Source organism: Ixodes scapularis, unplaced genomic scaffold, assembly GCF_016920785.2.
Source record: "Ixodes scapularis isolate PalLabHiFi unplaced genomic scaffold, ASM1692078v2 PGA_scaffold11__112_contigs__length_91849675, whole genome shotgun sequence".
NCBI lineage: Eukaryota > Metazoa > Arthropoda > Arachnida > Ixodida > Ixodidae > Ixodes > Ixodes scapularis.
The window spans coordinates 12,729,177-12,744,280 of NW_024609837.1; the positions used below are offsets into that span (position 1 = coordinate 12,729,177).

Here is a 15,104-nt window from a genome sequence, read left to right on the forward strand (position 1 = left end):
AATTGCCCCACGACAAAATTGAAAAGAGACATTGAAAACACTGAACCCCTTGACGTAGTCATTGGAAAAATTTGTTTTCTTTTCAAACTATCCCACCGCTTCTCCCTGTGCTGCGCGGGGTGGAGTGGTGAGATAGAAGCCTCAGCTGTACTTCCTCTAAGAGTTCATAGCTGTTATCTAATCACAATGCTACCTTCCTCCAAGAAGTTCAATCTGGAAACCAAACAGTGGTTTGTGTCGTGACCCAGAATTATAATGCCCTGCTGTCTCGAAGGAACCCTGATGGGATAAACGGTCAAACTTCTTTGGTCAGTACTACAAGATTTCGAAGGAACCTGGGGAGGCCTCTCCTGTTGACCAATGAATGTGTGCTGTAACCAAAGTTATTCGTAGAAAACTGCATTTTTTTTTTTGTTTCCATTTGGCCATAGTGACTTCCGAATTCTGAGTTTTTCGGACGAATCCGAATTGAAGACAACTTGATACCGGCGAGTGTTCTTCTGATTTTATAGGATTTATCCGAAAACATGGAACCCTACTTATGCGGTAGAACCTCTTCGGTCACTCTCTCGGTCGACGCGTTTTTCTCGGCAGCTACTTTGATGAATGCCGGTCCTGTTACGACTCCCACGGCGACGCGCGGATCGATTTCTCGGTTGTTGTGCCAAGCAACCGCCGCTTAACCAAGCGAACGTAACGGGCGGCCGATCCGGCCGCACGAGCACGGTGCCTCCGACAGGTCTGTTCGGTGTCCCGCTGTCAAAAGCGGTTCCCGGGCGGCAACAACAGACGTCGCAGAAGCCGTCGCGCCGTCGGATCTCACATCCCTGACGGACGGGCCTCTGCCGCGTCCTTCGCCGGTGCCGCCACACTGCCCGAATTGTGGTTGGCGACCACTACGATGTTGTCAAATAGAGGGACCGCTTTCGAGGACGGGGCAAGCATTCCGGACGGGGGCGCGTTTTGAGCATTGCGGCAGAAGCGGCGCGTCCGTGCCCGGGGCCAAGGGAGGCTACGCACGGTTGGGCAGGCTGTGGTCGCTGTGGGCGCCGCTCTGGCCCAGGCTGGTCTGGCAGCGAAGCCCCGTGAAGCCTCGGGCGCACAGGCACGAGGGCAGCTCGTCGTCCTGGGGCGAGGGCAGGCAGGTGCCGTGGTTGAAACAGAAGCCCCTGCAGGTCGTGCTCTGCTCGCACTGAACCCCCGCCCAGCCCTCAGAGCACCTGTGAAAGGGGGGGGGGGGGGGGGGGTGAGGTGAGCTACTTTACAGGGTGGGCGTACTCTGCTCCAAACTGCAGTGACTAATTGCGCCCTATAGCCGAGCCGAAAACAGCAGAACCCGGTCGTCCCGGCGGAAGTTTCCCACCTTCCGCTTCTGGGTGGTTCAACATCGGTTTGTGCAATGATGGTTTGGGTTGTATTTTTGGTACGAAAAATATGTGTAAGCCATGTCCTTGGGAGAAATATTTCATAATGTATGAACCATGACTGCCTTTATAAAAAGGCGACCAGGTCAGCTCTGCCCTTTCTACGGGGGCGGGTGCACTTAAAAATACCGCGTGACGATAGCTGAGGACTGGAAAATCTGCCAGGTGCCACCAATCGTTGAAATTAAAAGCCTCGGCTAGGTGGCACAAGCCGCCGCCGGATCGAAAGGGTTTGGTTGGATCCATCCATCCGACATCGCCTAGAAGAAGGGCCTGCGTGTTAGGTCGCTGTTTTATTGGGTCCCCGAGCTGCCCCGAGTGGCAAAGGTGCCAAAGCTCGATGAGAGTATGACGCAAAGCAGCAGACACGGGTGTCTCGGCGTCGTGCTAACGTCAGACTCGTTGCAAGACATCCAAAAGATGCGCCGGTGATGACAGTCTTCCCGTTCGTCGTGGGGAAAACAGCGAGACGTGTGCTCGTAAGAACGAAGCCAAGAGACTTTGCCGTCAAGACTCCATGGTGCACAAACGCGATGCCTATGCCCAACAACTTCGCCGTGACGCGTCGGTTATCGCCGTGACTGGACCGCGAATTAACGTGCGTCTGCTAATTTTCGTGGCGTAACACCTCGGTACAGATTCATACGCACTCGAAACACGCGGTTTACTAGGCGACACGTCAAAGCACTTGACAAGACTCCGCGAAAGCACGCTCGCTCCGCGACTGGCAGGCCCGAGATTGAATCGGAGAAAACCGCCGCGGATTGTCTTTTTCGAGCGTCGGGTGACCTCGAAGAAGGGCGCGCCGACGTGGTCATTTCGAGCGCCCACCTGCAGAGGGGCCGTCCCCCGGAGGCGTGGCAGCGTCCCCCGTGGCGGCAGGGGAAGTGGAGGCAGACGTCGGCCTGGCGTCCCTCGCAGCGCTCTCCCGTGAAGCCGGCCGGGCAGACGCAGCGCTGCGCCAGGCCGCCCTCCCGCTCGGTGGTCACGCAGGTGGCACCGTGCAGGCAGCCACAGGAGCCACCGCCCGGCGGGAGGCAGTCGCCGCCGGGCATGCCGGGGGGGCAGGCGCAGGGCAGCTTCTTGCGCCCCAGGCAGGTGCCTGTGGGGGAGACCCAGCCACCGCTCGTTTCTCGCTGCCCGGAGTCGTTCGGTGGCGTGACGGAAAGTCGGAAGAAGCTTCCATCGCGCCGTTGTAGCTTCCCGTAATAGACCTTTTCCGAAATCCAGTGCCATCTGGTGGTTTGTAAAGCAGTCTAAGTTCTGCCATATCAATGGCGGAAAGGAACTTGTATCGGCACCGTTGCTTTCGCAAGTCAACGGCACACGAGGAATTGTTCAGTGCGAGTTCTTTCTCGATCACTTTCAGTTCGATGCTGACCAAGAACATGCATTCAGAACAAAGCTCCAACCCACTCAGATGCCTCGAGAAAATTCTATACACCAAAGTGCTTTAAAGCCGATTGTGTGCCGCCCACAGAATGACTGAGTCCGAGTTATTAGAAATAAACGCTTACGTAGCTCTTGCGTTCTATTCCTACGTCGCGTCGTACAGACCCCCCGAATGTACAGGCCTTGCATCATCCGCTTGGAAGCATCTTCAACGTCTTCATTTATCAGTCACAAGAAGGCCGCCATTGGTATGGCACAGATGCCGTTCCAGAGATGATGATAGTGATCAAAGTGGCCAGACTGAATTTCGGAAAGGGTCTATCGGCTTAGGGAATGCGGAGTGAGCCCCGCTTGGTCACTGCCCCGCAGCTCATCCAGATCGTGACAGACGCAATCCAAATGGGAGTCGCAAACGAGCCACGCGTTTCTGTCAGCCACCACGTAACCCCCAACGATGTAGTGTCTGTAGCCTCAGTTCCAATACTATGCTCCTAATAAAACGCAAAAAAAAAATCAATTTTTAAAAAAATTATTTTTGAGTCCGAGTTTTTTGGGTTATATTTCAAAACGTATAGGTATAATTAACTATGAAGAGTGTCAATTTGTTCGAATTTATGGAGCGTTTTTCTTGTTCACATTTGAGTCATTAAAGTATGCAATGTATCATTGGAGCCTGATGTAAGAGCTCACTCGAGCTCGTCAATTTTTTATAGCCCTCATCGCTTACATAATCCTCCACACGCGCAGCATCTCTATATCCATCCTAGTCCTGTCTGGTCTTTTGGACGTATCCGAATTGAAAGAATATTCTCTCGACGTTGCAGTTCATGCGTGCATTTGCGAAGCGCAACAATATCACTTCGGTTCGACAGGAACAAAATATCTGCGATTTCTTTCGAAACAATGTTTTGAGAGTAGTCGTAGATTGTCTTCATTCTCTTGTTCTCTTTTGTTCCACCAGTTGAAATGGAAATAAAAGAAAGGCGAGGGATGCTTCGCAATAGACATAAAAGCAACATATTGGACCTCGATTCACGTCAATGCAGCTCACCAAACACGACAGAATCTACGTTCGTTTCCGAGGTCTAGAGTCAGCACACCTGTTCCTACAAACTCTTTGCTTCCCGGAAAATATTTTTGGAGCAAAGTAATTTGAAAAACTGTAGAATTAAATTTCTGAATTCAGGGAAAAATCGGGTTTAACCCGATCTTTAATAAAAATGTTTGGGATGTAAATATAGGACGACATCAAGTTTTACCTGAAAATGAAAGACACTACATATGAGGTGGTTCCGTCTCGCTAATACGCAAGGAAGAAATCTTTTCCACGTGTGTGCACTCCTCCATTTTGAGACATTGTACTTTTAAGTTATTGGGGGCCACGAGTGCCGGCCCCACAAAAGGACGGGGGATGGTTTAGGCCCGTTGGAGATCGTCGGCGTGCGACGGAAACCCTAGATGTCAACCTTGCCGCCACGGGCACCTCGTTCGAAGTTGGAACCCGCCGAATCGGTGTTTGTGGGACGGCACGCCAGGTCAGGGCTGCCGAGGCGGCGCGGTGCGAGAGGAGGCACGACAGAAGCACTCACCCCCGTTCCGGCAGTAGGACTCGCACATTGGTGAGAGGGTGTCGCACCGGTCTCCGATGTAGCCCGCCGCGCAGATGCAGTGCCGAGCTCCGGCCGAGTTTGTGCGGCACACCCCGTGCACGCAGTATTCGTCGCCGCCCTGGCTGCGGCAGGGGTCTTCCTGGGTGCACCTGCCAAGGTAATTCCCGGGTCGTCTCAAGGTTGCACGCAATAAGGCTCGTACTGGCTAAAGCTGTGGGTCGTCGTGACAGGACGGTAAAGTGGGAAGGTTTGCCGGCTCGTAGAGCAATCGCTCACCTAGGAAACCCGGTCACCTTGGGCTCGTGCGTGCTCAAGACTGTTTTCAGTCTAAAAATACGAACCGTCGTAATTTAAGTCGACGAAAGCGAGACATTACGGCCGCAAAAACTTGGTCGACGAGCCGAATAATTAGTTTTGTTCTATCAAAACGACCACGGAGGCTGCGCCGCATGAAACTAAATTAAGGCGTTGACATACTTTGGGATTGTTCGAAACTATAGACGCAGCCCACGGACAATGTCGGCGAACTAATGGACACCGCCACCCGAATCGACGACCAAAACCGACGGGATGTTTGGCCGGACGTTCCGGGAGCTGCAAGGGTGGCCCACCTGAGGATGCAGTGCTTGCACCGGACGTCCGCAAACCCGTTGGCGCACGAGCCGTCCCGCATGCACAGCTCGCACACGTTGAGTGAGGTCTCGCACCGCTGGCCGGTCCACTGGGGCGGGCATCTGCAAGACGAAGCATTTTGTTGTTTCGTCCGTCTTCATGCTTATTAACGTAGGACGTGTTTCATCCAGTTTGATTGTGCAAAAAAAGAAAACCCAATACGTTCGTCCAATATTTTACGTCATTATGCAACTTTGAAAGGCTCAAGCAAAAAGAATGGTGTTTTTCAGCCTGCATAAATAAAACTCTGCATCGCGAAAACCTAGAACTTCGTGAGATTGTGACGCTAGCAGTTGGGTAGAATGCAAAAATAATGAAAATGTGACGTTACCTGGATGAAGAGATGATTGAGAAATGTGAAAGTTCTCTGCGAGTCGACGTCTGCCTAAGTCTAATACAGCGATGTAAGCGGCATCTGACCTTTTGTAGCAGGTTCCGTGGCAGACAAAATATTCGTTTGGAGCAGATGCCCACGTCTGACATCGCTCGGAAATGAAAAAGTGATTGCATCGCTAAGCGCGTTCATTTTTGATAATGATTGAGGGTTCCTCTTTGATGCTAAAGCATATTACTTATTACATTTTGTAGTAGGAATAGATAGAGCAAAAAAGGAACACGGAGCCTTCTTTATAGAAGTAAGGCTCTGGTCAGATAAGGTTTTATTTACACAGAGGATTAAAAAAAACGGTTGAAAAACAAATCGTAGCGTAACACTTCGTTTGAAATAAGGCCTCTCTCCCCATTTTACACTCGGCAGTTTATTTAGCCTGGAAATATAATTTTTGTAAAATACCAGAAAAAAAACCAAAAAAAACAGTAACACGTCTATCAATGAAAATTGTGGTGGCTTAGCTCAGCTATGCCAGGATGTACGTAGCGTGAGCTTATGAGCACAAAATGAGAGGCGCTATCAAGCGGCTCCAGTGCAGCGTCAGACTTGTCTACTGTGCAACGGAGGCGCACAGCTGGGCACGCGGTGGCGCCAGTGCGTCTGCTGCTGCTATGACGTCACTCCTCTGGGATGTGCAGACCGGCGAGGCGCGTGCGGCGGCGGCGTCTCCGGCGCGCCAGCTGTGTGACATCACTGCTCCTCGCGCATGCGCAGCACGGCTCTTTGAGAGCCACGCGAAACTGCTCAACCTCAGCCAGTGTAGCTAACGCTACAAAATGTGTCCCCCAAATTTTATGAGCCTACAGACACCTACACCTAACCTGCGGGCCAGACCAAGTTTGCAGAGGCCCTCCAACCGGCCCACAACCTGCTTCTAACAAACCAACTGCTAAAAAAAAAAAAAAATCTTTTAGCTTTTTAATTTTGGTGAAGGAAGACCAGTGAAGCTGTACTATTGTGGGACGATCTCAGGGACGACTTCTTGGACAACCTCAAGAATGACTTCTTGGATGACCTCAAGGATGACGCTTAGAAGACCACGTTTAGGACGACGTCTAGAACGACGCCTAGGACGACCTCAGGGACAACATCTAGGACGACGCCTAGGACGACCTCAGGGACAACCTCAAAGACACTGTCCTGGACAACCTCAAGGATGACTTCTAGGCCGACCTCAAGGAGAACTTCGAGGATGCTTAGGATGACCTCAAGAATGACTTCTAGGACGAGCTCGAGGACAACCTCTCAGACGACCTCAACGACAACGTCTAGAACGACTTAAAGGACGACGCCTAGAGAAATTCAGCCTTTCCACTCTGGTGAAAAACTGAGTAGAAAGGCTGGAAAGGTTGCCGCCGTCGTTCATAGATGGCGGTAGCTGTCCAGCGTTTTGTGTCAAGATTTATTTGTTTTTGGACACGAAACTGGGGAAAGGGGGTGCGCAAATTACGCGAATATTTTGCATGCACGTCCCAAATAACACATCTGCAGGCAAAGGCAGTAATGTATACACGTTTGCAAGTCTGGTCTCAGGGCGCCACCATCTTGCCCAGTGGGGTGCGCTTGGGCGCAGCCACAATCCAATTATGACGTCTTAGCAAGGCTATGCAATTGAATTAGGACGCGTCCAAGCGCACCCCAGCGAGCAAGATGGCAGCGCCCTGAAGCCGGACTGTAGTATTCGTCGGATTTTTTCCCTAGGTAAAATTGTAATTTCTTCATTGTAAAAATTTTTTTTTCGATTCTCACAATTTGTAAAGTGGGTGTCTGACCTATATTTCGGCTCAACCTATATTCCGGCTTTCACGGTATCTTTTTCAGTCTTCCGGGCAAATGGAATGGTCCTCGGAGGCCACGTCTGGTTAAATGCAGTTCCGAGGCTACTTTGTAGACGGCGTCGGTGCACGTTCTTCTAAGGCAAAACTGCACGAGGCACTAGGTAGCTACTGAACGGCACGAACCGGCCCCGAGAGAGTGTCAGAAATACGCACATGCAGGACATCTCCTGGCTGGTGACGAGAATGCAGAGCCCCTTGTTCTTGCAGAACTGGGAGCACAGGAAGTGCTCGCACCGCTTCCCGCCAAAACCTAGGGGGCACCTGGTGAGGAAGAGGCAACAAGAAAAACACTTCGCACAGACGGTCGAGGAAATCTGGGGGCTCGGGGAATCGCCGAAGGTCTTTGGGAGCCTACGAAACCAGCTTGACAAATCTAAAGGGCGTCTCGCTCTTTTTCCTTGGTAACAACGACGCCGAACCCGGACCGTTTAGCGAGCGACGAGCCGTCCGAAGCGCACATTCGTTGGCGGAAATAATGGAATCCCTAAAACACAGTTTTGATGGCCACGGAGACGGAGCGGTTCGGTCCGACGCCGGCTTCTGTCGTACCGCTTTCTACCGTGGAATCTCGTTAATTCAAACTCGCAAATAGTTTAAACTAACATGCAGGTCCTGTCCTATCTGTTTCCAGGAAGGAAACTCCCGGTAATTCAAACTTTGCATTATTCAAACAAAGTTCTGGTCCCCCTCAAGATCAAATTAACGAGATTCCATTGTAGACCTAGAACCTCGGACTCTTTTCTCGAGGGAAGCGAAGAGGCTTCCTAAGCGCTCGTGTATGCGAAGAGAATGCGAGTTCGTGCCGGATGCGAGCTCTGCTTGCTAAGCCGAGCCGTTACTACGGTGCGGTATTTCTTCTGAAGTGGAGCGGTACGTCGTGGCTGTGCCCTTTCGGGGACCTAATTTGCATCGCTCCACAATTCGGAAGCGGCCTGTCGCGAGCAGCGAGCCCACTCCCACGGATGCCGAGGACTCCGTGCCGTTTCCGAGCTCGAGCGAAGCCATCGCTGCCGTGGATTTGCTACACCGCCACAACGGTGTCATTGAGGGTGGCAGACTTGCACTCATCAAATGTTTAGATCGCACGGAGCGGGCCGTTACCAGGTACGAGATGAGTTCAAAGACCGGGCTACATTTACGCAGTTCACCCCAATAAATTATCTTTTCGAGAAAGTATTCCGATGAACGGTCAAGTGCAGGCTGGTAAGAGCTGAAACTCCGTCGGCTGCATTGCTCTTACGTATGTGTTTTTGCTTAATTTTGTGCTATATCAACTGTATTACGATCCTCGCGCTGTTCGATATAAGCGGGCTTGACTGCAGTAATCTATTTTACAATTTAAAACATGGTGATGAGACTTTTAGGCAACAGATGAAATCATTGAAGCAACATTCTTGTGGTAATGCGTTGCTGTTTGCTACTCCGACTCTGCAAGCAAACTTGCTCCCAGGGTAACAACTCCTAGGAACAAACTCGACACTCTAAAGGTAGCCATGAGAGCACATTCTCGGGAGTAGTGCACGAGTATGTTCTCTTCTCAGCATGCTCGGGTAGTTTCAGCTAGCAACACACCCTGGGGACACGCCGGTTTTCTCCGAGGCGAGTTCCACGCTGTACGCTCAAAATTGCTCACCTGCACAAGGGCTGGTGGTTGTTTCCCAGGACACACGTGCCGCCACTCAGGCAGTCCAGATCACACTTGGCTGAGAAACAAAACAGAAGCTGAAGATTCCAACACCGCCGGAACACCATGAGGAAGGATGCGTGCGAGTGCCCCCCGGCGAAAATCACTCCACCTCCAGCTGGATTATGTAACTGGAAATGAGGCAATCCAGCTGGACCCAGCTGGACCCAGCTGGAATCCAGCTGGACCCAACAGAAATCCAGCTGGACTGCCTCATTTCCAGTTCCATAATCCCGCTGGAAGTGGACTGATCTTCGCCTGGGTCGCAACTTCGAGACGCGCAGTAAGAGTAGTTTCACATTAGAAACAATCTCTGCTCCCAAATACGGGTGTCTGAGAAAAGTCCCGGGCAAGCCGGTGGCCTAGAACCTGAGGGAGCTGCTCCAACCATAAGATGCAGTTTCAGTTAAAAAAATAGACAAGGTTCTCAAGTCAGTCTTGAAGTTTGGGACCTGCAACATTTAAATGCGCAATTCTAAAACACCACTACAAACTGGGCGAGCAACAGAAAATTAAAGTCGATAATGACGAAGGTTGGAAACAACGATATTCTGGAAAGACAAAGGTCGGTTTTTGTTGACAAACCAGTCGCCAACCGATTTTTCGGGCTCGGATGGGACCCCGAATTTGTCAGAATAATCAAGTGGTCTGAAAAATCGATTTCTACCAAAATATCAAGTTTCTATGCATATTCCGCTGCATATTGGCCACTTTCCACTTGCTCGATGTTAAGTTTAAGTTCGCGCGCAACTTCCGCTTTATATTGTTCACTTTTCACTTGTTTGTTTATCTGTTTGATCACAGTGCTGCGCTTTGTCGGCGCCTTCGTTGGCACAAACAGCGAAGTTGAAGTTGGCGCCATTTGGGGCACTATTTGGAGACAATGTTTAGTCCACCAAGCTTGCTTCAATACTAAGCTTATCGGCAAAAAACCTTCGCACACAGAGACCAGAAGAACGGCAAACGGCCGCTCTTTTTGCGGTCGCACCCGAAAAACACGGACAATGAGGACACCTGGAAGAACCATCAGAATGGGCAGACGGCGGCCACGTTGGCCATAGCGGAACCGGAAAACCCGACTATAGCCTCAACCCAGCTTGCTGTGTAGCCCGGGCATCGAGGCTACAGCGCAAAATCAAAACAACCAAAGTGGCGGCGACTAAGCTCGCAGCGCTATCGCGGCGGCTGTTTTGTGACTTTAAACTGAGGAAATCACGCAAATTATGTCAGAAATGTCTAGCTATAAGCTTTATGACGTCCAAAATTTCAGTCAATTAATATATTAACTCTATGGGGTCAGCGACGGTTAGGCGATAATAATTGAACGTGTCCAAAAAATCGGTCGGCGACCGTAGGGCCAGGTGTTAACCGAGCTTTTACAGAGTTTTAATCTTTATTACTGACTTTTACTCTTTATTACCAGGTTCAAACTTTGCATTTGATAGCAAAGTGAATGCAATATTCGCACCTCAATAAAAAAGAAAGCATTTACAGTAAAACCTCGTTAATTCAACCCCCGCCAATTCAGAAATTCGGATAATTTGAACTGCTGATCCGGTCCCGTCAAACGTATGTATTAGTCAATGGCAGCAAACTCTCATTAATTCGGAGGGAACGCGGCGCATTATGGTTAATTCGGACGAATTCGGCAGGTGGCGCTAGCTACCGTTCGTTCCAAAGGGTATGACCGCTATCCATCCGAGGTGCACATGTGGTTTTTCCAGTTTTCCCATGGTTCTTCGCTCTTCCGGTTCTCCGTGTTTCGCACCAGTTTTGCTCTGGATTACCGTGCTTCAGCGCGTTACTCTCCTGGCATGGAAGCGGCAGAAGCATAGCTGCAACGGAAAAAGGCTAGCACAAGTGAACGACGACCGGAATGGCAAAATCGCGACACGCGGGGCTATTGCTCCCGAGCGTGCCGATAATGAGAGTGACAGTCACGTTTTATGCCTCAACGCGGGGATCCTAAAGCCCGCCATTTTAACAGCTATATTTTCCCTCAATTTTTCGCCGGCCCCCCCTTGCATTGAAAAATGCAACGTGACTAGCACTCTCGCTATAGCGCCGGGTGTCGCGATTTCGCCGCTCCCATTATTGGTCAGTTGTGCTATTCTTTTTCCATTGCAGCTGTACTAGGCTGAGAATTTAGCGACGAAAAGGAAAATACTGAGGGCCTTGAAGGACGGCGTCTCTCGACAAGGGACGGAAAGTTACGACGTCAAGAGAAGCAGTTTGGCCATGTACGTGAAAATTGTGGCCGATATCCTGCAGGCTTTCGAGAGCGAGAAGTTCAATGCGAAAAGAAAGCGGCCTTGGAAGGTGGTGCACCCGAAACTAGAAGAGGCCTTGCTGTGCTATATTGTCCACGCACGGGAGCTCCGGCAGTGCGAGTGCGGTGGAGCACTCGACCATGCTAAGGAAAGTTGCCGTCTCCGCCCAAGTGTCGTCCAAAAGCAGGCGGTAGTACCGGATTTCTTCTCAAAATAAAGGTTTGTCACAGGGAAATGTTTTCGCGCAGTTTTCTTTGTCCTTTCGATATTTTGACTTTCGGATAATTCGGACATTTTTGCCGGTCCCATGAGATCCGAATTAACGAGGTTTTACTGCAATTCCTCGAGCCGACGGCGCAGCCAAGGCCACGCGCTCGCCAAAGCATTCCTTGCCGGCAACCGTGCTTCCGGCCGTCCCTTGCGCGGACGTGGGAGTCGGGCAATAAAACGGTTCCGGCGAATGCGTCTGCTCGAGGACGGACAGAGCGCGATGACCGCGGCACCGAGGGTCCCTCACCGTCGGCAGAGGTCGGAGTGGGCGCCACGATGGTGCAGGCCGTGGTGCCGTCCACGGTCCGGGTCTCCACCATCCCATCGGGGCAGAGACAGGCAAAGTCCGTTGGACCGCGTTGGATGCACAGTGCACCGAACCCGCAGGAACTCTCGTTGCATGGACTGACCACTGCGGGAGAGGACGCGAGCACTGTCTTCTAGACCGGCTTACTTAAAACCAGCTGGTTTTATCTGTCAGCAGGCTCGTCGCTGCATGTTGACGCTGCCACACTGATTGAGCGACGACTGCGAGCTTCCGCCACGCCCTTCATGCGAACCGCCGAGCTCGTCGTTCACAAATGGCGCTAGGCCGCCGAGATCGCGACCACCAAGGTGAACCCCGGTCCCGACGTCGCGGGCATCCGGTGTTTTTAAATAGGTATCGCCTAGACACTGCCAAGCCGTTAACCCTGTCAAGGGAAGATGCGGGATGAAAAACAGCAACACTTTGCAAAAAAATATGATCTTGGGTTTTATGGCGTTTTATTATTTTTTTTAATCTTTATATATATTTGAAGTATAAAACTAATTAGTGGGAGTTATGATCACGAAAATAGTGAAATAAGCATTCGAAGACCTCCGGGCAACCCAGAATGGTATGAATTTGAGCCATTTTCTCCGTGCGGTTCTTGGAGTTGCGACGTCGCCCGCCGTCGCATTTACACTGACAAGTAGGCCTGGCCGTCTCCTCTCGATTGCAGTCTTCTGTCGCTTCAATTTATCACAAAAATTTATTAAAAAAATATTATTTTTTTGCACTGCGAAAGGCTGTAGCTACACATCTATGGTAACATTCAAACACATTTTTCTTTTTATGTAATTTTGAGGCATCTTCACAGTTTCTGCACAAGAATGTTCATAATCTTGTCCTATTTCAACCAAATATGGCATACATTTACTATTGAATATATAAAATGTAACTATCTAGGTTTTGTTAGAATGTATTTTTTTAATATTTATGACAAATTTAAGAAACTTTAGGTAGCCCCTTGAAATGGCACTTTTGCTATTTTTAATTATTTTAAAATGAAAGAAGTGTCGCAAACATTATTTTTGTTGTTCATTGTACTCAGTGGTTTAAAATGAGCGAATAAGTTTACTATGCTTTCTTAAGTGTGTTGCCACGCCTCACGTATGCACAAGATTATTGCAGAGAAAACCTAAAAAACAAGCTATATCAAATCTAACAACAGATTTATAAAAAGAAGATTAAGCACCATAAACTGTAAAAATTTAATTTTAATACTGCAGATAATAACAAATTTTCCCCCTGGCTCATGTCCCCTTAGCTAAGTCCTGCACTAACCGTAACAAAACAAAAGTGCAATGAGGTCTGAAATTGTTTGAAGGACAGTGGCTCGTCGTATTCGCCTTTTTGTTACACATTCTGTCTTATTTTGTGGCAGAACGTACGACACAATGCGTGAAATGTCGCGTACAACCGGCCAGGCCATGTGCCGCGAGAAGCGAAAAGGAGACCCTCACTGGTGGGGCTCTGCTTGTTCTGCTGGACGACGAGCACGTCGGTGGCCCTGTGCAGGCCCCTGACCAGGTGGGCCACCCCGCCCCGGCCAAACTTGTTCACCCGCAGGATGGCGTTGCTGGGGAACGTGCTCACGTACAGGTTGTCCTCGAACACGTCCACCCGGTAGGGGCTCTCCTCTGCAATGCGAGACGATCAGACGCCACGGCCCGGGGTACGGGGGGAGGGGAGGGGGGGGTCAGCTGGCACCTACCGTGGGGGAAGTCCCGGACGACATGCCTCCTGCGGCCGTCGAGGTCGGCGGTCTCTACCAGGGCGGCCTTGCGGTCCGCCCAGTAGATGCGGCCCGCCGCGTGGTCCACCGCCACCCCTGTGGGCCAGACCACCCGGGCGTCCACCAGGGTCCGGGGGTCGGAGCCGTCCAGGCGGGCCCGTCCCACCCGGGGATGGGAGCCGGTCTCCGTCCAGAACAGGTACCTGGGCACGGGCGCTCGCCACGTTAGCCCAGCCGACGGGCCGGCGGGGACTTTGGGCTGTGTTTTCGCCCTTTTCGAGTCTACTCAATGGAAAAATACTCGCAATGCGAGCTAGTTTTAACGTAGGACGTGTTTTATCGGCCGTTTTTCGTGGAGATCTGTAACGTTCCGGGCATAACGTTTAGCTGCAACGAACAACCGACGCACAAAGGTTTACGCCCATTGGGGGCCCCGTAAAAAGACTTCAGTCCCGCGGATGGATTTGAACTTGCCACTTTAAGATTGTGAGCAAAGTGCTTTATCCACTGATCTAGCGAGGGAAGGCATTTGCTCTCAACGCGGAGAGAGACCCTTTCGCACAACGTTCGAAGGCCGTGGGCCCAGGCATGCCTCGCGGCCTTGAAAGTGTGTGGACATGTTGCGCTGCGCCATCTCGAGGCGTTTGTTGGAAATGGCAGCGAATCTTGGGCACACCTGCTTCGTAGCGAGGCGGTGCCGTTCGGACGCCCCTCTTTTTCACAACAGAAGAAGAAAGAGGTGAGCTTATCGAGAACATAAGAAATGGCAGAAGCAGCAGTAAGTGCCTTCACCAAGGACCCCGTGGACGAACGCCGATAAGTGGAAGGCCTATCACACATTCTGTGCTTACCAGTCTTTGTAAGCACAATCAAACTTGCATACATTTTTTTTTTTTTAAATTAGAATCTGTTTTATTTTGTAGAGTTTTACCATCCCGTAAGCTTTTAATTATCGAGGGTCGACCATACGTGGTCTCCGGACTTCTGTGCTCCTTTATTGCATCTATGCCGATACCACGAAGGGTTCCTAACTATCTACAGAAAGTGATGAGCACTTCTTGAGGTCGAAAACTACAGGAGGATGCTTAAGCTTCGCCTTTAAGAGTGGAACGCAATAGCTACACATATAAACCTCCGATCATTCCCAAGCCATGCAAGTATGTCTGCATGGCCTTGTCAGTAGCGTGTCTGACTTAAAACCGAAGGGTTGTGGGTTCGAACCCCGTCTCCGCCTAAAATTCTTAAAATATTTTTTTAAGGCAAATGAATTCCTTTATGAAGTGAAATCCATTGAGACATGCGGCAACCTTAGATTCGCATTACATGTCATGCTTTGACCACTTTCATTCCGCGCGTGACGTCATGTTTCATGTGAGCATTGTGGGTTGCTTGGACTTCCTGCGTGAGGTCATGTGGCTGTGACGTCGTGACCCTAACGACCAATCGGGATTTTCGCGTCACGCCACCGACACCGGCTCTTCTGCGACACGAGTTCCCTAAAGCTGTCGCTTTAA

The 15,104-nt window shown here is 50.6% G+C and overlaps 1 protein-coding gene across 1 annotated transcript in view; it reads right to left on the minus strand.

Moving 5' to 3' along the window:
• LOC115332163 (prolow-density lipoprotein receptor-related protein 1) overlaps positions 1-15,104 on the minus strand; it is a 138,756-nt gene that overhangs the window by 4,135 nt on the left and 119,517 nt on the right. Inside the window, exons 75-83 of the mRNA XM_029994515.3 lie at positions 13,570-13,793; positions 13,319-13,495; positions 11,799-11,963; positions 8,961-9,030; positions 7,481-7,588; positions 5,038-5,160; positions 4,406-4,575; positions 2,256-2,526; positions 1,021-1,220 (exon numbers count right to left, since the gene is read on the minus strand). Coding sequence (XP_029850375.2) covers positions 1,021-1,220; positions 2,256-2,526; positions 4,406-4,575; positions 5,038-5,160; positions 7,481-7,588; positions 8,961-9,030; positions 11,799-11,963; positions 13,319-13,495; positions 13,570-13,793 — 1,508 coding nt within the window. The remainder of the gene's footprint in view (positions 1-1,020; positions 1,221-2,255; positions 2,527-4,405; positions 4,576-5,037; positions 5,161-7,480; positions 7,589-8,960; positions 9,031-11,798; positions 11,964-13,318; positions 13,496-13,569; positions 13,794-15,104) is intronic.